At 35.5% G+C, this 21051-nt stretch overlaps 1 protein-coding gene across 8 annotated transcripts in view; it reads left to right on the forward strand.

Moving 5' to 3' along the window:
* Window positions 1-21051, forward strand: part of NBEAL1 (neurobeachin like 1) — an 85888-nt gene that overhangs the window by 43886 nt on the left and 20951 nt on the right. For all 8 annotated transcript variants that reach the window (XR_011097649.1, XM_068685871.1, XM_068685872.1 and 5 more), the window contains 22 exons: window positions 1867-2038; window positions 3011-3144; window positions 3582-3741; window positions 3838-3940; window positions 4702-4858; window positions 5481-5639; window positions 5989-6148; window positions 6424-6512; window positions 7590-8168; window positions 8659-8834; window positions 9210-9363; window positions 11274-11402; window positions 12000-12305; window positions 12417-12566; window positions 13438-13595; window positions 14208-14332; window positions 15364-15490; window positions 16375-16523; window positions 17362-17495; window positions 18366-18467; window positions 19724-19819; window positions 19927-20051. Coding sequence is in view for 7 of the 8 variants with exons in the window: in XM_068685871.1 (XP_068541972.1) it covers window positions 1867-2038; window positions 3011-3144; window positions 3582-3741; window positions 3838-3940; window positions 4702-4858; window positions 5481-5639; window positions 5989-6148; window positions 6424-6512; window positions 7590-8168; window positions 8659-8834; window positions 9210-9363; window positions 11274-11402; window positions 12000-12305; window positions 12417-12566; window positions 13438-13595; window positions 14208-14332; window positions 15364-15490; window positions 16375-16523; window positions 17362-17495; window positions 18366-18467; window positions 19724-19819; window positions 19927-20051 (3644 nt within the window). In the remaining variant the exon portion in view is untranslated. The remainder of the gene's footprint in view (window positions 1-1866; window positions 2039-3010; window positions 3145-3581; window positions 3742-3837; window positions 3941-4701; window positions 4859-5480; window positions 5640-5988; window positions 6149-6423; window positions 6513-7589; window positions 8169-8658; window positions 8835-9209; window positions 9364-11273; window positions 11403-11999; window positions 12306-12416; window positions 12567-13437; window positions 13596-14207; window positions 14333-15363; window positions 15491-16374; window positions 16524-17361; window positions 17496-18365; window positions 18468-19723; window positions 19820-19926; window positions 20052-21051) is intronic.

Here is a 21051-nt window from a genome sequence, read left to right on the forward strand (position 1 = left end):
TGGCTAAATCAGTTTCTAGTCCCTTGCTCAAACATTCTATTATAGCAAAACTGTCCTATCTGTATTTTTTCTTCGTTTGTTTGTTCTCTTCCTTCTTACTCAACACTTAGGGGGATCCATATGTTCTTCTGGCTGATCAGCTCTTTTCTAAGACTGACAGTTCAGGTCTGACGTTATACTATAGACTTAAAACTCGCTGTGAAGTGCACCCCAGCTTAATAAATATTTTCCTCTGCCTGTTTGCTTATTAGTTCCAAAATCACAAGCACATATTAACATAAAAAATTCAAGTCAGGCTTCTCAATGTCAATGAGAAAGTCGACTTATTTTCAGCAAAGGAGCTTGATCTAGAAACACTGACATGATAAAGGGTATTTTAATTTAGATGGATTATATTCAATTCTGTTCTGTAGATGATCTTTTCTTACAACAAAAGTAAAGGTAAATGAAGGTAAATGTATGAATGCTGTGCATATGCTCTAACTAGTGGAGATTAATGTTAAGAAAATTCAAATACGCCTGCTAGTTAACTTCTCTTAATACTTTGCAGAAAATGTAATTTGTTGCCCTTATCCCCAGTAGTGGGAAGAGGGGTGGGTGAGGATGGTTCATATCTCTAACTTCATGGGAAAGCATATTGAGAGTACAAGTCTTAGAAAAATAGTTGGACTTCGTTAACAAACACGATGGGATTTGGCACCCTCTTGAGAAGGGATAAAATGTGACGCTGATCAGGAGGAGCTCATAAGGAGATAGCTACAGCCTGAAAGGAGTTAAAACTACTGCTGGCTTTAGGTTCAAAGAAATTCTGTTTTTTCAATTTTCAAAAATGTCGTGGTTATTGTTTTGCCCAGCTAACTAAAAAGCTTCATCCATGAGATAAATTTTGGAATTTTTTTTAAAAAAAACTTCCTTATTTTCTGTTCAATTATAATTAAATTCACCTTAATAAACACGAGGATACCTGGACTGGGAAGGAACATCATAAAGACATATGTAATACAGTAACAATTGAAAAACTGGAACATGATGGAGGTAAAAAGAATGGTTTCCTCCACTTCTCTCCAACATTTCCAGGAAGGGAGAGTGATATCCTGCATTAATAGACTGGCTTACAGAATATTGTTTTTATTTGTTTTTTAAAACTTTTAGGTAACAATAGTTTTCACCGAACTAAGCTGGGCAGGTGAACAGGTATCTCTGGCTAGCTTTCTGGTTACTATCTGAGACTCAGATTTTTTTAAAGTGACATTTGGAATCACTTCTGGGAATCTTGTGATTTGAATATATTATACCTTAACACAAGGAACTTTATTGGAAGTGTTGTGCTACCCCTGCTTGAGAGGAAGGAAAATAAAATGTATCTTAGGAGACTTGAATTCTAAAAACGAGGATTAGAATTGAGGTAATGTGAAGTTACTTTAAAAAAAATCAAACTCGATTTTTTTAAATAGTCTGAAATTGAAATCTTGCAGGAATAGGATTAAAACACAGATATATAGTTTCCTTCCTGCTTGCTGCAAGTAACTTAGGTAACAGAAAAATATGTTTCTCTCTGTTTTTGAAATATTTTTAATAGAAGGTTCTGTCCAATAGTTGTATCCTTCAGGTTCCCACGTTGTTGAGGGGAGGTGGAAGGAAATGCAAAAATACACTTTGAGAGCAAGAGCAGGCATGTGTAACTACAGCACCTAAAACTACAGCAATTCTCTTGTTAAATTCAGTATTTTAAACTAGTTTCAAAGTGACATGAAATAGTCTGATTTGTGAGTTCATAAGGTTCCTTGTATGTAGAGTGGATTTTGGTTACATAGTTCAGAGGGTTTTATTTATAGTGACCTTTTTCTCCCATTTCTCTTGATTTAGGATATGATCAACTGCATTGGTGGAATAAATGTGCTGTTTCCATTGCTGGAGCAGATCAGTTTCCTTGGTGGACAGGTGCCCGAGAAGTCTGAAGGGGAAACTCTACCACCTCCAGAAGCAGTGACTCCTGTAGAGGGCGACTGGGTGGTATTGGCATCCACAAAGGCATCAGGTAGAAAAGAACAGTTGAGATGAAATTGTTCTTAAGCTTGATTTTAATTAAAAATCTTCCTGTGAATGACAGCCATTCTATTACGTGCTGGTTTTCCAAAGTAGCAATGTACAGCTGACAGACTGTTCCTGTTACTCATATGATATGGTTACTGAACGCCAGCAGTTCAGCACTATGTAAAAATAACTTAATAATATATTGCAAATATAAATGTATTTGATAACATTACTTTTCTTTTAATGATTTACTCTTATATTAGCATCAAAATATGCAGTTATTTTTATTTCTCGTCTGAAAAAGTGGATCTTATTATTTTGAGATTTTTTTTTTTTTAATGTAAAACCTGCTAATATCAACAGGAGGAGCTTTCCTGCAACATGAATGCTGGGTCAGGCAGCCAAACACAAACTTGGCAGTATCAGAACAGTGCTGTGTAGACTTCAGTTAAACTTTAATTTTCTTAGGAAAATGTCCACAGAGATAAATCAAGAAAAAAAAAAATCCACTCTACTGATATAAATTGGAAATGAACTTTTGTCAGCAAACACTGGGAAACCAAGGCTTGCAAGGGAAACAACATTTTTGTTTGTTTTGAAATTGAGACGGTGGAATAAATACCTATATTTGTATATTTCCCTCCTCCCAATTCTTACATATGTCTAGAAAGTTTGACTACGCAACTGCAGAGGGAGAATAACTGCAGCATATGCAAAAGCCTGTAACTGAAAGAAGAGAAGTCTGTCTATGCTATAGCCAGATAGATGAAGCAACTGGGTCACTTTGTTCTGGAGGGGCAAGGAAAGACTGATTCTTCATTGGAAAAAAGTCTAAAGACAGCCTACAGCTCTGGAAATAATGCATCAGGAGTAAGGAAGTTCAGGAAATAGTGACGAATATAAACACTTCATCTTACTTTTTTCCCCACTGTCCAACAATCATCCATGAGGCTTTTGCTACTGTTCTGTTTTGCAGAAGCACGGCTGGAGAAGAATGTTGTTGCAACTTTCATCTTGGTGATAAAACACTTTATTCAGAGGCATCACGTTAATCAGGAAAATCTGATTCACTCCCATGGAGTTGCCACCCTAGGAGCCTTGTTACAGAAGGTGAGCAAATTTGAGAAACAACCCATAGTAATGAATGTTACAGCTGAGTAGTAATGCAAGTTATGAATGACGTCCTGATTACTTTGAAACATTCTTAATTTGTACAGGATGCAAGGCCTCTCTCAAAGACTTACTTCATCTATGCTCTTCTTTCTCATATATCTGAAAACAAGAAGATATAAGGAGTTGATCTTGGTCTACAAAGTGAAACATGGTGTTTAGTCTTTATTTCCTCTTCTGCTTTTTTTTGGTTATTGATACTGTATTATGTTTTTTTCAAACTAGACTGGTTTGCAAGTATATTATTGCTTTAATAACTGCAGAGTTGCTATAGAAGAGAAAATCTTCATTTTCTGAGAAAAAAAATATTTAAAAAAGATGATATCTTAAGAAACTCTTCGTATTTTGAGTATTAAAACATGGTGTTCTTTTGAAAGGTGCCAAGCAACTTAATGGATGTGAATGTACTGATGGCTGTACAGTTGTTGATAGAGCAAGTCTCAGTAGAAAAGAACATGCAGCTTTTACAACAGATGTATCAACACTTACTTTTTGACTTCAGCATCTGGAACAGTGGGGACTTCCCCTTCAGAATTGGTGAGCTTTTGGACTTGAGTAACTGCACAAAGGCGCAGAACTTTTCACTTGACATAGATCTTTATCCAGGTTCTAACAGGAAGCTTTATATTGTAGGGCATATACAATATCTTTCTACAATCATCAAAGACAGCAGAAGGCTCTTCAGAAAGAAGTATGGAGTACAGTTTCTTCTAGACACACTCAGGGTTTATTATGGGTATGAGTTTTACCTCTTCTAACTCCTTCTCATTTGTTATGTGTAGCTGTCTGTAGCTGAAAGTCATGTCCATGTCTTTCACCCTATGCCCCCACTTGTCCTAGTGAGAAAAGAAAGCTGCAGTCTGGCTTTTAGTGGTTCATTTCATTTTCAAAATTGCATTAATGTTTTTCTGCTTTACTTATTACTTTTTTTCTGCTTTACTTATTACTAATCCTTGACTTTTATTATGGGATTATATAAAATTTATGCCAATGATACTGGAAATGGCTTGGAAAAGTCATTAAAGTTATTAATTTGAAGGACTTGTTATCAACAACACAAAATAAGTCACAGATGATGGCCTTTATGAAAAGAGAGGATGCCCATCATTTTAAGACACTTTGTTCTTTTATATACTTGTGGCATTTGAAGTAGATTTTTATTTTTAGGAATTTGGAAATTTAGTTTTCAATCTTGGTGTAGACTTGAAATAATTTATATCCCCTTATGAATATAAGTATGTAATTGGGGAAGATTGGCTAGAGGGTGTGAGGGAGGAAGCTGAAGTCCTGACCTGTATTCAGATCAGGAAAAGTCTACATTTCATGTTTTTTTATACGCTTGGTAAGTCTTATTGCTGCTCAGTTGCCTTACTTCAGTAGAAAGCTTGTGCCGTAATATCAAGATACATGAAAAATTCCAAACCAGCACAACCAAATAGCTATTACTGAATCATGGAGCACTTGCTTGAGTTGCTTTTCTTGTCTGTTGATGCGTAGGAGTGGCTGTAAAGACAGTGATTTGGCTCCCGATGACCTGAGAACAATACGGACATCCCTTTATGGACTGATCAAATATTTCCTAAGCAAAGGTGGAACACATGAAGAAATACAGAGCATCATAGGATACATAGCTGCCACCACTGAAGAGGAACAGGTATCCAATATGACATAAATTAATACTTTAAGTGGTTTGGTTTTGTTTTATGATGGTTAGGAGTTGGTCTCAATGATCCTTGTGGGTCCGTTCCAACTTGGGATATTCTGTACTGTTCTGTTTAGAATTTTTAATGTTTTGTGTGTTTAAAAAGTAGGGGCAAGACCACAAGCATAGTGTTACTTAGTATATGGTTCTATTTAGATGTAGCTGAGGCAGGTTGTATGTAGAAACATACTAGAACCTTGACAAAAGTGCTCTGCAGGTGAGGGGCAGAAAAGCACATGTGTAATACTGCCATTAGAAAAATTCTCTTAGGTTACAAAACCAAATGAATTGCAGTTTAACAGATCACTTGTTGTAGTGATACAGATTGCTATTTTGTAGATATTATCACTACTTGAATTTGCTTTGTAGTTCTGATTGCAGTTTGATAAAGTGTTCTGTATTTACAAAGTAGTCCAAAGAAAAACACCCTAATTTTAAATGTGGTAATAATGAACAGACGAGGTACATTGTATAACAAGTGAAGGGTGAAATTTAAAAGCTGGGAAAATTTCCCCCATGCACAGGATGAAGTCTGTATGACTTGTGGATTCATTCAGTGGTCTTAATTTTGCAGCTTTGTGGAATTCTGGATATTCTCTTCAGCCTACTTCATTCCAGCCCAACCCCAGACCAGCTTTTTTTACTGCTTTTTGAACCAGGAAATGCTGATATTCTTTACGCTTTGTTACTGCATCAAAGATACTCTGACCGGCTTAGAGAACTTGTGTTCAAGGTAACAAATTGAATAATATGTTCATAAATTAATCACTGGGACATAAATCTGTTTTCCAGTGGTCTGGTTGCAGAAGTGCATGCACTTGGAAAGATGCTAGTTGTTCAAGTTTAATTCTTTCTTCTGGTAAGTTAGCTAGATATTATTGCTTACTGCCATAGTCGCAATGGAATTAGTGTTCTCTTGATGTCAAGCATAAGTTTAAGAATTAGTCTGTGCTGTTTGAGTTTGTTTTTAAAATTTATTTCGTAAGCTGTGGAAAAGCATGCTATGTCATTCACTATTAAGTTTAAGAGGTCTGGATGTTTCCTTCTGCTTATATTGCATTTGTGTGTACTGTTTCCTGCAGATTGTGGAAGAGATGCTGAAATGTACTAAAGTTTACGAACGCAGTAAGCACCGTATGAGACTGAGAGAAGTGGGATACTCTGGACTGGGACTCCTTCTGAATGAATCACCAGTTCCTGTTTCTCTCATAAAAAACCTTCTTAACCAAGTTCTGTATGCAGGTAATTGGGAAATGTTATGTCTGCTATTAGTAAGCTCCTGTTGCTCAGAGGTGAACATGTTTGGTTTTTGCTAAGGAAGGAGAGCTGTTACCTTACAGATCTGTATTATTTGCAGTCCACAGTAGCCTCAGTTGTTTTCTTAGTTTCCTGAAGTTTACATCCAGGGATAGTAAAGGAAACAGAAGTGACCTCCAAAGCTATTTTTAACAGATAGCTCTTATATTCACTTGCATGGTATAGTTTGATATACGTATATTCTTCTTTCTCCCCTACAGATCCTGTTGTGAATTGTAAAGATCTCATAGCCGTAGTGCATCTGGCACATAAATCAGATATAAACGTGAGAGTGGTCATCTGTAGAAAGGTTAGTTGTCATCTTAAAAACTGGAATAATGTTAAGTCCATAAGTTATACAGTTTGGTATCTTATTTATTTGGATGTTGTGGCTGTATTGGTTGCTGCTGTTGCTGCTTTCTTTAGCAATAACTTAGGATGTTAAGAATGAAGCCAATCTGTCACTTTATGTTGAACTTAGTGTGTTCAAGTCCTTTAAAAAAAAAAAAACAAACAACTTTTTTTTCAAAGTTCAAGTCCTTTAAAAAAAGTTCAAGTCCTTTAAAAAAAACAAACAACTTTTTTTTTTTTTTTTTAAAAAAAGGAAACAAAACACAAAGCCTCTATAAAGATGCTCAAATAGCATGTTTTTAGGGTTTAGAGGTATTGGATTCCTTGAATTACTGAGTTTTCTCAAAGGATGCATAAGATCACAAACATGGAATACATTTTGTTTGTATTCCTAATGTGTTACTTTGATAGAACATATGGTTCAAAAGAGCAGTTGTGGGTGCAGGGAAGAGAGTAAAAAGTACTCTTTCCTTAACTGAGCTCTCTGGCTTGTGTCACTGAAATTAGCAGTACTGTGAGGTACTGTGCTATCTGCCAAAGTTTCTCAAAGAAAACCAAATGTATGCTATCAGTAAGCTATTAATATTGTAGTTTTCTTCATTGTTATATAATAGTTTCTAATCAATCATATTTCACATGCCAGTTATTTTATTTGTTTTGTAGACTAAGTGGCTGCATACAACTATTTGTTGTGATAACTGTTTTTTCCAGGTATTATTGCAGAAGAGTTACTGAAATATGGAGAGTTATTGATACACTTTGATAGCTTTTTTCCTCTCATTCCTGAGATGATATTTTTTTTTAAATATATACATTTCTAATGAGAAGAATTCTAATATATATACATTTCTAATGAGAAGATTTCTAATTTATTTAATTGGTGGTACTCATGTTTTCTGTTAACCAATTGTGGCTCTTTTACAAGATCTTAAAAATGCAAAATAAATTAGACATTTTACAACCTTGTAACTTGAAAAAATTAACGCAGTTTCAAGCTAAAATTAATATGTGGGTATGGAATATCTTCTATCTCTAGGTTTTGCATCTTTTACATTCCCAATTGGACGCAGCACAACAGATTTCTCAGCAGCTAGGCTGGCAGGACACTTTGGTTAGACTGTTCCTGAAAGAAAAGTCTGAGGTCCGGATTGGCTTTAGAGAGAACAGGGCTGATTCCTCAAGGGAGGAGGAAAAAAAGCCTCCTGCTGAAGATCTTCAGAGACACCATGCTGATAAGATGGAGGGAGATAAAGCTGGTAACTTTTCATCTGTTAATGGTTTGTTTGATCGGTGGAGTTTAGAAGACAACAAATCTTTGGATGTCCCAGCTCATTTCTCTGCTATGCCTCTGGAAGATGCATCCACAGGAGAGATGTCTTTTAGGTCAGAGGACCAAGAAGAATTGTGGCACAGTAATCCTTCGCATCTGAGTTTAGATCTGTCCAGTGTTGACTCTTACGAACTGGCTGATGTGAATCAGATGACAGATAGCCTACCCAGCACACCATCGCCTATAGAGAGCACAAAACCATTTTCTGGACAGCCTGACAAAGATCTGGGTGTCATAAATGATGTGGGCTTTGGTGCTGATCTCTCTTTATTTGAAAACCAAGGAGTAAGTAATTCTTTCCCTGTGTGGTTAATTTCTCAAGATGTCTGCAATTGCTTTTTTAATTGTCTCCTTAATGGGATAATCATTGTCATCTTTTTTTCCTTTCACCTTCCAAAGGGGAATAGCAATATAGCTCTCTTACAGTGAGTAGAGGCACCTGTAATGTAATGTCTTTTTTTGTTTTCTGGTTGGAATAGCTTGGGCAAGGGGGGAGAAGGGAAATAAAAAACAAACAACAAAAAACCTTCAGTATTTCAACATCCCTTTATCTTCCAAAGGAGAAATAATACAGGCTAAGTAATGATGCAGAAGTCAAGTCAGTATGTATTACAGATTCAGGGAAGCCAGTGCCTCATATTTGCATTTTCATGTATTTAGTGATTAGTCCTTAGACTGCACAGTTCTCAAAAATGCCAATACATGCAAGTGTAGGACTGTAATGAATTAGGCTTTTTGCACTAGAAAGGTTGTAAATATTTATTTTCTTTTGTAGGGAGGTGATAATGAACTGATACAGTTACTTACAGACATTCTACTGTGTATAATGTGGAAAGGCATTGAAAGATCTGATGATGATGCTTGGATTGAGAGAGGACAGGTATTTTCTGCACTGACCAAACTGGGAATATCTAATGAGTTGTTGCGACCGTCTGATGAAATAAAACTCAAGTGAGTGTACAGCTTAAGGACAGGTTCTGTAACTTTTTTCTTGAAAAAGGGAAAAAAGTAAGGGGCTTTATTTAAGGTAGGAAGGGGTGGATATTTATTATCAAGATATAACTTTCTTTGCTCTATTTTCATATATTGTCAATATATTTTGCTACCTATTTGGCAGTGTAACGGGATTGTAAGGTTTTGAAAATCTGTATCCCAGGCTTCATGCGCTTTTCAAAATCTCTTTTACATGATTGGCTTATCAAGAAGACTATAGTTATAGCTGTGGAGTGAGAGATTCAATTAAATACTTAATTGGATTTTTTTAAAGCCACTTATATTTGGAACATGTAATAACTACTTTGGGATTTATTTTTTTTTTACATGCAGCCTGCTGGAGAAGATGTTAGAATGGGCAGTCACTGACAACAGGGATTCAAAAGCTCTCCCTACACACGCTGAAAATGCCTTCCGGCTCTTACTAATTGTACAAGATTTCCTGCAGGCAGAGGGAGTAGTTAATTCAAACTTGTGGACAGAAAAGGTATGGTAACTGCATAATGGAAATACTGTATATAGGCTGAAATAGTAATGAAAAAATTGTCAACTTTGATAATTTTACTGCTTCTAGGTTTGTATTTTTAAACTAGATATTAGGGAGTGAGGGCTCATATTGAAATGAATTAGATTGTCCCTTAATGAGAAAACAATATTCCCCATAGTATATATATATAATGTTATTGTTGCAAGTTAAATAGGTCTATAGTGGTACTCTTTATTGAAAATCTAAGTCTTTTCAGACTAGCAAAGATCTGATAGGAGCTAATATAACAATGTCAGTTGCAGTCTAAGAAAATTTGGGACCTCTTATCAGAACGTGTGACTCAGTGTATGCGTCCTGAATAAAACACTAGCCAAAACCTTGATTGCAATTGTAACGTGAGGAATATCACTGCTAGGTTTTTACCCATATTGGAGTTTTACCATGCTTTTGTGTATATATTTGTAAATAGGTTAATTTTACATACCTTGTGAGTCAGAAATATGAATTCTGAGGAAGTAAATGACTAGCAAACACAGGAAGTAATAAGATAAAGAAACTTTGTCTTCCTGCTCTGTTTCCTGACTTCTTGATGTAAATTTTAGAGATACGTAGTTTGCCTTATTTTTTCGTATTAGAAGCAATGTTTTTTTTTTTTCTTTTACTTTCTGAGCAGTGTCATTGCTTTTCTATTTTTTGAGGCTGAAGGCAATAGAAGTATTATATGGAAGCCTAAATTATGTCAAAATAAATCCCTAAAAAATAAAATAAAATAAATTAAAAAATTAAAAAGCTACTGTTTACTTGTTTCTAAAAGTGTAATGTTAAGAGTCATCACAACAGAGTAATTGCTAAGCTATTTCTCATGGTGCATGCTTAGAAACAAACATAGCTTAATCACAAAGCTTACATTTGTTTGTTTTTAGAAAGTCTGCTCTAGGTGAAGGTTTTGCTTTTAGTTGTGAGCTAGCTTTGTGAAATCTGATTAGGAATGAGTTCTGAACTTTGGAGCAATAGGACTTGGGCTTATTGCCAACTCTGAATTGAAAATAACAGTGCTCTCATAAGTTATCTTCCACTGTGCCTGGTAAGAATTCAAAGCACTGTAATATTTTAAGATAAGAGCTTTCAGCAAAGCACAGAAGCCTTCACATGAGTTTGGGCCTTAACAGAATAGAATGGAATAACAAATATTTGAGTAATTTATTAGGGAATTCATCAAGGTATATTTGTTCTGAACAAACATGTCTAGATGGTAAAATGTGTCACTTACCTTAGGAATAGCTTCCTTTCGTAATAAAGTTTGGATGTCGCCTAATCTACTGACAGAAAGGAGTGTTTCCTAACTTATTCAAGATACTGATAGCTATGAAGCTTCAAGCATTATACTAAATCAGATATTCGTGAAAGAAGCCTTGCTTTCTTTCTCAGTATACCATACATATTACTGTTGCTGGTAAACTATGTTAGTATTACATTTACATCGCATAAGACAAAACAAAAGAAAGAAATAAAAACCTATAAATACTGAACCATAAATTGCAAGTTGGTATGATATCTGTAATACTGCAACTAAAAAGGCACGCGTACCAATAATCCTGTTCCTGGAATCTGTAACATTTTTAAAGAATTGGCATTTCCTGCAGTTAAGTTACAGGAAGAAGACAGGCATGTGTATGCTGTTTTTGGTCTTACTGGGGAGGTACTTGAGTTAACATACTAGGGTAGCCATATTTTATAGTCATGAATTTTTTCAAATGACTGGTGTAGCTGCAATCTTCTGGGATTTTATGGTTTTGAGTAAGTTCAAAGTGTGAATTCTTCATTTCTTTGAAATTACTATAACTCCAGCTGGAGTATTTGCAGATTATTTCTGACTTGTTTTACTTGCCAATCTTCTGCTTTTATGATAGCTCTTGGAGGAGTTAGTGACTCTCATGGATAGCCTGTCAATCTGGTATTCTGCTGGCCCAGAAGCAACCTGGCTTTCACAGGTGCAAGTCCAGTTACTCCTTGGATTCATTGCACAAGACAACTTACAGGTTTGTTGCAAATTCCTGCAAATGGCAATGTTTAAAGTGCTCATTTGGTGTAACTGTTACGGTTTTGGGGGATCTGCTTATGCCACTGAGTAGACTGATAGCAGTCTTTCATCCTTGTATATGCAAATATTTTATCAGGTCTTGCCTCTTGCAAGCTTACTCTGCAGTCCTGTCAATGTGCACATCCTGAGTATGTGAACAAGGTAGAGGGCAGTCTGTTTGAAGATGGGGCAATGTAAGTGCTAGTAGCAGTAAGACGGCAATCCGAATTGTGACTTTTCATCTTTACAGTAAAATACACTGAGTGGTTTCACGTTTAGATAGAATAAGTGCACAAAAACCTGAGTCTGGAATAATGAACCCATCAGAAAAGCCAGGACTGTTAGTTTAGGTATGTGATTGCCTTAATGCAGCTAAGTGACTCAGGTTTGGTCATCACAGGATAAATAAGTGATCAGTGCCTGTATACAGTGTATGTGTGCCCTCAGGCTGTCTGAGATACAACAAGAATATGTACAGTCTCCTGTGCTAAAAGATAAGTGCTCAAAATTACTATTTTGAGAATTGCGTTCATTTTTCGTTATTTTTCCTGTGTAGGTCTGTGCTATGGCAGCAGCCAAACTAAACACCCTGCTTCAGACTAAAGTAATAGAGAGCCAACCTGAAGCATGCTACCTCTTGGGGAAGCTGGAGGGCATCTTGAGTAGATCAATAGAAGAGAAAACAGAAACGTATTCATTTTTGATTCCCCTTGTTCGGACGCTGGTATCCAAAATTTATGAACTTCTCTTCATGAATCTGCATCTCCCTTCTTTACCTCCTACCAATGGCAGCCCCTCTTTCTTTGAGGACTTTCAAGAATACTGCCGCTCTGATGAGTGGCAAGTGTACATTGATAAATATGTAAGTAGTAGGTTCTTTTTGTAGCATCTTCTCCTCTTTTTGGACGCTACAGCAGAGGAATTCATATTCAGAAATCATGTTGCGCTTTTTGTTCTGTTTTGGTGGAAACAGATTATTCCAAATATGAAGCAGTATGAAGAGAATTCATTCAGACATGGTCATGAGCAGATGGCACTTTATTGGAAAGATTGTTATGAAGCGTTTATGGTGAACATGCATAAACGAGATCGGGAGAGAGGAGAAAGCAAGCTTAAATTTCAGGTAAGGTTTTGAGCTCTTCTAAGAGCAACTTGCATCTCAGGATTCACATCATAAACGATGGAGAAATTGAATTCCAAGATGACCAAATTCAAGTTACTGCAAGGATGTTGGTTGTTTTGCTGAAGATTTTATGGGCAGTTTGACTATATATACTTCTAGTATATGCTTTTTAGTTCTGTTCTTTATATTTAAGCATCATATCTATAAGCAGAGTTACTCCGAGACATTAGGTCTTCCTCCATAGCACAGCAACCTAGAATTATGCTCAGCAATTAAAACCTCTTCCCTGTTATGAGATGAGTTAGTGGTCCAAATTTAACCCTGCTTCAATGAAAACACTTAAAACAGTTAGCAGCTCTTACTGTGTGGAAAAACTGTCTGAAGTGACCTGTCCTTATAAGGTTCAGAATCCATTAAATTGCTAGAATTTACCGTTAAACTACAGTAAATGTCATAGCTAAGTTGCATTTCTCTTGTTTTCCCTATGTTGCCTTAAGATTCATGTAGTAAGCTTTTCTTTATTCTAGTAACTGTAGGTAGAATACAGTATGAATCACATTTTGGAATACCAGAATTTAAAGAAAAAGCCTATTTACCATAATTGGATTTTGCCTAGTGACCACTTTTCTTATCACAAAAAATTGCCTTCATTTGGATTCAGCATTGATAACCCTCTCTTCAAGCCTTTAAGTCAGTGTTTGGTGCCGTATCTTCCAGTACTAAGCTTTTTAAAATTTCTCTTGTAAGCAGTACCTTAAATTTTCAGAAATGTCTATTGCTGAACTTCTTTGTTCATTCTTCATTTGCAAGCATTCTTGCAAATTGCAAAACTGTTACTTCAGTGCTAGATTTATTTTTAATGGTCTTTCAGGAACATTTTGTGGAACCATTCAGCAGAAAGGCTCGACAGGAAAATCTGCGGTACAACAGTATGCTAAAGCAACTTAATAGTCAACACACAGCTACTCTGAGACAGTGGAGAGCAGCCCAGCTTTACTTGCTCTCTGAACGTGGCCCTTGGTCAGAAATGTAAGAGCAAAGTTCTTTGAATCAAACTGTATATGATGTTTGAAAGGAATTTTCTCAATGATTTACTCACTATTTTGTAGGGTTAGAACCTTGTCAAATTGACTTGGATAGCCATTCTTGAGATGTAAAGTTAATATTGAATTCATGCTTGATAATGTTTTCTGTATTTTAATTATCAAGGTAAGTTTGAAGTACAATGTTGAACTGTTACCTGGTCGCTAGATTTTTTTGCCAAGTGACAAATAAAAAATTGCCATTTTTATGCATAGAGCTAATTTCAATTTAAAAGATTACAGTTTGCCTGTCTTGTCTTTTGGGTGAGCTCTGGATAGAGATTTTTTTTGTGATCTTCTAATAGTTTATTAATAGAAAGTGTAACCAATTTGCTGCGTTTCAGTAGAAACTAAATACTGCTTACAAAATGCTTTAGGATGATAAAAGCCACAATATCTAATTATAGTTAAGATGCAGTTTACTGCTTCTGTGTTTTGCAGTCTACTGATGGGTGGGTGACTTGAGGATTTTTCTAAATACATATTCTTTTGTAATTAATTCATTCATAGTTGTTTTTTAACCTTTTAACTATTTTTGTGGATATTCATGTTATCACAGGAAACAGCATCCTATCCACTGGAAACTTTCAAATGTGGAAAATTTTTCACGTATGAGACTAAAACTAGTGCAGAATTACAATTTCAACTCTCATCAGGATGCTAGTGACCTGAGAGATAATTTAGGTAACGTTTTACTGTATTTACTAGCTTACACGGTTTCCTCAGTCTTCACTGATAGATCTGTGTATTTAAGAATCAGTATATTGTAGGTACTTAAATCATGATTTGTCTTTATTTTTCCTATAGTAAAATGTGTAACATAAGAGAGGTGCTTTGACCTGAAACAGCATCTTTCTCCTGGAAAGAGTACTTCATTTCCTCTTGCTCATTCAAGTGTGTATTTTTACTGAAGGAAAATAAGAACTCCTTTGCTTTAAAATAAGCAGTTGTGTACCTTTCTTGGGTAGTCTTATTTTTTCAAGAAAAATAAACAATGAGATCAGAATAAGTAGGCAGTATTGTTTTAAAAACTTTAAACATTTGATTAAATGTGTAGGTATGAACTGTTGTTTTTTTTGAAGTGTACCCAAAAGCTGTATTGTAATCTTTTCTTAAGATGTAATGGTGCAATCTTTTCTTTAAGTTAGGGTTCTTGGATATCAAGATGCAAACAAACAAACAAAAAAACTCAGTTATTTAAATCTCAGTCTTGTAAACCCAAGTTAGCAAAAAAAAAAAAAAAAAAAAAAAAAAAAGTGTATTTCCATGAAGCCTGCATGCTGTAAGAGTGTTTGACAAAACACTACAAAATATTTTATTGGAAATGTCCGCATTAGAGTTGAGTTTAAAGTTTTTCTGAGGTGTTTCTGTATTCTTCTTATAGTTAGGTGAAATTCATAGAGGAGGGAGAGAGATAATTGACATATATAAATATACATATGTAATGATACACTTCGGCATTCAAATTTGATTATTTTCGGAACTGTACTTTTACCAATTATTTTGACATATATTTCAATGTAATTGGAGGAGCATTTTTAAAATGTTCTGCTTGCCCAACAGACTTCTTAATTTAAGAAATCTAATTACTTGTTACTCAGATAAAAACAATATTCAACAGTGGAAGATAACACTCAGTAGTTTAACTTTCCAAAAATGCTGTAGCAAAAAAAAAAAAAAAAAAATCTGAGCTGATGATGTGTGTGTTACAATAGGTGTGCACCAGACACAGCCGTCTAGTGAGTCTCTACTTCTGGAAGTGGTAAAGCAAGTGAAAGTGAGTGACTTGGAAGATGATATACTTGAACTACCAGAGGAAGACACAACAGCCAGTTCCAGTATGTAAGTACAGGGGCACAGAACAGTTGAAATTTGTTTCCGTGCTTCCGAAGTGGGAAGGAATGGGAAGCAAATTATGGAGTTGATTAGCATGCAAAACTTCCCTCTTTGCCTGTTCTTAACAGTCCAGTTCAGGGCTCTGATAATTGTGAACATTAGAAAGCTGCTATTGGATTTCTTGTTGTAAACAGCAATACATGAAGAACCTCAAGGAACAGAAGTTCTGAGTGCAGAGTACTCAGATTACAGAGAAGATGCTTGTGAGGATTCATAAGTGATTCACTGTCCACAGTTGGTCTGATGCCACAGAGTTGCTGAGGCTTTCTGTGATGTACATGTATCTTGGTTATAACTCTCAAGAAACGGTCTACCCCGCAAAGGCATAGACCAGAGTGGAACCAGCTCTTGCCTGCAGGTGCTAGAGCTGTTCTATGTGGCACCAGCTGTATAATGTGGATATTTGCCTAACTGCCTTTAATGGAGAATACCCTGATTCTCATTCAAGGAAGAAGGCGTGCTGCGTTACTGGATGCATGAAGTTGTGCATATGCTTGTGTGTGTGTATGTAGTTTGAAGTCTGGTAGAGACATGGCTTTTTTTTTTTTTTTTTTTTTTTTTTTTTTTTTTACTTGGAGTGATACTTCAAGGGGAGTCAAGTTCATTGAGCATCAGACTGAAATAGCAAGCCTGAAGAACAAGACTAAAAAATATCTAGTAGTCTAGTCTGAAACATTCAGGACTGCTAATGAAAGTAACTTCATATAGTCATTTATGATGTACTTGTAATGCACTTCAAACTTGATTCTTCTCTGAACTGTGCTCTTGTCAAGTACCTCAGCAATTATATTATCTACCCAACCCTATAACACTTAGTGGTATTTTTGTAGGGATGAGAAGGATGAGCAGAGTCAGAAAGAAAAGCTAATATTGTCTGAAGACTGTGAACTCATTACGGTAATTGATGTGATACCTGGCAGACTGGAGATCACTACCCAGCACATCTATTTCTTTGATGGTAGCCTTGAAAAAGAGGAAGGTAAGTGTGATCAATAGTTCCTTCTTTACAGTGCAATTCAGCATTCTGCTTTTAGTAATGTTGATTTTTGAGAATGAGTGCCAAACTAATTGTGAAAATAAATGGTGAGGATCTGTAATTAATATTCCTTTTGGGGGTCAGAGGTCAGCTGATGACTTCAGAATCAGATATCTGGAACTATACATACTGACCTGTTAAATTGATTCAATATTCTTAGCATTTCTTTATTAAAAAAAATAAATAACCTGTGTGCTGACTGTCTAGCTAATGAACAAAATGTGTCATTTCCTCTAAGTTGTTTCTTAAATGGCAATTATGTTCTACATGACAAACGTTTCACCTGTACATTGATTAAAAAGTTCTAGTAAGTGATGATTAAGAAGTAGTAGTATGTAAAAAATTAACACGAACTTTAATGGAATATGCATGGCTAAGTATGAAAACAGTGAACTGAAACATTTGACCAATAGATGTAAAGTAAAAATAAATAAATAAGAAATCAATATATCAAAAAGCTGGCCTTTTGGAAATTCTATCTACAAAAATCTTCTGTTTGAGCCCAACTAAGAAATGAAAGGGGTTTTGGTTTATGTTTTTGTCAATACATTTTTAAAGTGTCTTCAATCAGAATGCAAAGATATTCTCCATCCCATTAGATATTTTCTGCTGTCTCAATCTTTCAGTAGAAAATGAAGCTAGGAATATTTTCTAGCAAAATGGTTAACTAAGCCATGTATAAAATTTGCTCTTTCTAGGGTGATTGAAAATAATACTGCATTGTGTATATATGAAGAGTTTTTGATATATTTCAAGTCAGTAATCAAAACGTTCTTCCTAGGGATTGGTTTTGATTTCAAATGTCACCTTTCTCAAATTCGAGAGATACATTTGCGTCGGTACAACCTGAGGAGGTCGGCTTTGGAGATCTTCCTTATGGATCAAACCAACTACTTCCTCAACTTCAATAAGGAGGTACACATTTCCCAAATTTCCTTGATTTGTGTTATTAGCACAAGTATCAAGTTTTAGTTCACTGATCGTATCTAGTGTGAGTCTGGTGTCTTTCATAATACTAGAGCAGTAATAACAAAATGTTTGCTAGATACAGTCATTATGGGAAATCAGACTGCAGTCTCTGAAAACCTCAGTCTGGCATCTAGAAACTGAGTAACTGAAAGGATGAATAAAGCAAGACTTTTTCCTGTCTCTTTCTCTTTAATAATACAGAACTATTATTCAACGAAAGTTATATCAGTAATAATCTAACTTTAAGCCCACACATCTTAAAAAATAATCTGAGTATATTAATTACAAAGTAAAAGAGCTTTTATTTTACCACAACATTGGAAATCATTGAGATTTCTGTATTCCATAGCGTAGGATTAGTGAACTTTATGTTCCTCTGCATTACTCTAAGTGATCCATTGTGGAACTATCAGAACTTAAGGTGATTTACGTACTAGTAGGTCAATTTAAGAATAGCTGCTGTAAAATGGCTTTTTAAATAAATAAATCATTGTAGTAGTTTGGTAGGGAATATATCAGTATGGTGTAATTTTATTTGAACAGCAGTCTTCCTAGAAGAGTTCTGTGGGAATAATTTTTTTGGTGTAGCATTAATAAAAAAGAAGTTACTTCATAAAGTATACTGCCTTTATATCCTGAAATTGAAGGTTGTTCATCTATGTTGATCTATACACATCAAGGGTTTATACAGCAAGAGACAGGAGTGCTTAAAAGTGTAACTGTGTTCCATTTACTTCACATTTTAATTAACAGAGCAATTGTTTAATTGTCAGCTTTAATTTCTAGAACAAATATTTCTATGCTGTTTTCAAACAGGTAAGAAACAAAGTATACAGTCGAATATTGTCCCTGCGCTCTCCAAATATTTCTGGAACGAGATCTCCACAGGAACTCTTTAAAGCTTCAGGTTTGATGCAGGTATGAGACTTGAGCATAAACAGTCTAGAGCATTCCTCTGCTTCTTGAAGGAATCCTGGAAGGTTCCAGAGTTCTGAGTGTTTTTTTTCAGTATTTTAGATGGCAATTGCCAACTTCTGTACCCTCAGTCCAGTGTCTGAACTTTAACATGCATATTTTTAGAATTGCTGTATTTTGTGTTTGCAGTCAGTGAGTTTATGCCATGGTAAATGGACAGAGCTCAGCTCTGATGTGATTACAGCAAGTGTTCCAACAGGAATGGCGAATATGCAGCAGACTTTCTTCTGTTTTTAGTCCATGGTTCTTAATGTACATTTTGGAACTTCTCTCAGTACCCGTGCAAACAATGTTCCCTGCTATCTCTTCATTATAAGGCTTTCAAGAAAGCCTGTGTGAAGATTGAGTATGAAGTATGGTATTAAAGGAATTGGTAACTTTGGTATAATAATAAAATGTCAAAATGTCTATATTACCCTAAACATAGATAATTTATCTAGATAGAGTAAATATATTTTTATTTTCCATCTGTTTATGAAATGATCATGGTTTTCTCTGAGGGAGCTTTACAGAACAGATAAAGAATATTGGGAGTACTTCACTTTTTCTTTCTTTGCCCAGGGACATGGGGTATCATGTTGCATACCTAAGTAGAGAAAAACATTTGTCTCCATCATGCTACAGAAAGATTTTGAGACCTTCTGAACACAGCCCTGTCTGTTCTTTAGTTTAAAATACAATAATAGAACAGAGGAGCAAGGATACTAAATTTACAAATTCCTGTACCGTTAGTCAATGGGAGAACAATTCATAAATAAGCTTTGACCTTAAAACTTTAATGGATTTCAAATTTCTGTTCCCCTTTTTCTCAGTGCCTGTTTTACCTTCTTTCTCTTTGTTTTTTTCACTTTTGTGTTGCTTCCACTTTTTTATTCTGGGGCAGCTAATTGTCAGCTGCATTGTATTTTACAACAGAACTGGTATTGATCACGGGCACAATTTCAGTGAATTTCAACACAATCAATGCATTTCAATGAAATACAGTGCTTCAGTGAAATGCAGTACGATCACTGAATCAAAGGGGAAATAAAATCGATTATGAGAAATTTGAACATTCATACCATGCTTATAGACTCATGCCTTTTACTTGTGAATACTATCCCCTAGCAGATAAATACTGACAAGACGTGTAATTTGCAATAGTAGCAGCTTTGATATAATGATTTCCGTGGTATCTATTTTTTCTTTTTGTCCTTCAGAAATGGGTGAATAGAGAAATATCCAATTTCGACTACCTTATTCAGCTGAACACAATGGCAGGACGAACTTACAACGACCTTGCTCAATATCCTGTGGTAATTTAAAAAAATTCATTTTCTACTTTTAGCTGACGGAGTGCACTTTTCCTGTGTTTAAAAGAGGGATCTTTAATCTGTTTGATTTTTGACTTTATTTTTTTCAGTTCCCCTGGATTTTACGAGATTATACTTCAGAAGAACTGGACCTGAATAATCCAGCAGTCTTTAGGGATCTGTCCAAACCCATAGGGGTGGTAAATGAGAAGAATGCTAAGGCTGTGAAAGAGAAGTATGTATCTGAAAGCTTATATTTCTGTCTTCTCTGAGACTCGAGGCTAATAATACGTGTAAATAAATAAAGTGGTGACACTAAAATTTTTAAAAGCTAGTTTTATAACATCACAGATGCTTTTGCAAAGATTGTTGATTCTTTGTTCCTGCTGCATTCAGATTAGTTAGCTTATACAGCACTGAAAGGACAATTTACTGTTGTTTCTCAGATGTGGAGATGAGAAACAGTATGTAGAGATGCTCAATTTAATGGTCCAGCAGTTTGAAGAGACATACTGTGTCCTGTATCTGTTTCAAGATGAGGAATGTGAAATCCTACTGATGAGTTGAGCTGTCTGTGCTGAAAGGTAGCACTGATCCCTAGATCTGTGCCTCCTGTTCTTTCTTTTTTTTGAGCATAGATTATTATATTTGAAATAAAATATAACTCAGTCACTTCCAGCAACTCCTCTGTAGGTAGGAGTGACAACTACTTACATCCACACATCAGTGTAGCTATCCTTCCTTTTTGCTAGTGTGAGAAGTGAGTGCTGTCATACCAGATTGCATTTGCCGGGCTGCTTGCAAAACCATCTTTTTTCAGAAAACTTTGAACACAGAGCATTTTCTTTGAATGATGAGGGTCTATCCCTGACTGTAATGAAACTGGTTTCCTAGCAGTACGTTTAGCTGTAGTTTCTCTTTCTGGCCTTGTGATTTAAAGAATATATCAGCCAGATGGTGGCACAGTGCTGTAGAGAGTTTGCCAGTAGAAAAGGAAAATAGGCATGAGTGTTAAATAAATCTCTTCTCTGCATCCTGAGAGAATCACACATGCTTGTTTTTTGTTTTTTGTTTTTTTTTTAATCTTGCAGAAAACTCTCTCAAGTCCTTTTTCAGTAATAAATATTCAGCTTTATTCATGTGTTTCTGGTTTGTTTTTTTTTTGGTTGTTTTATCTCTTATGTACAGTCATGCTAAATCAAGCTTGTCTTGCCCTTTATCCAGTTTCTGATGGC

This window comes from Anas acuta, chromosome 6 (assembly GCF_963932015.1).
Source record: "Anas acuta chromosome 6, bAnaAcu1.1, whole genome shotgun sequence".
NCBI lineage: Eukaryota > Metazoa > Chordata > Aves > Anseriformes > Anatidae > Anas > Anas acuta.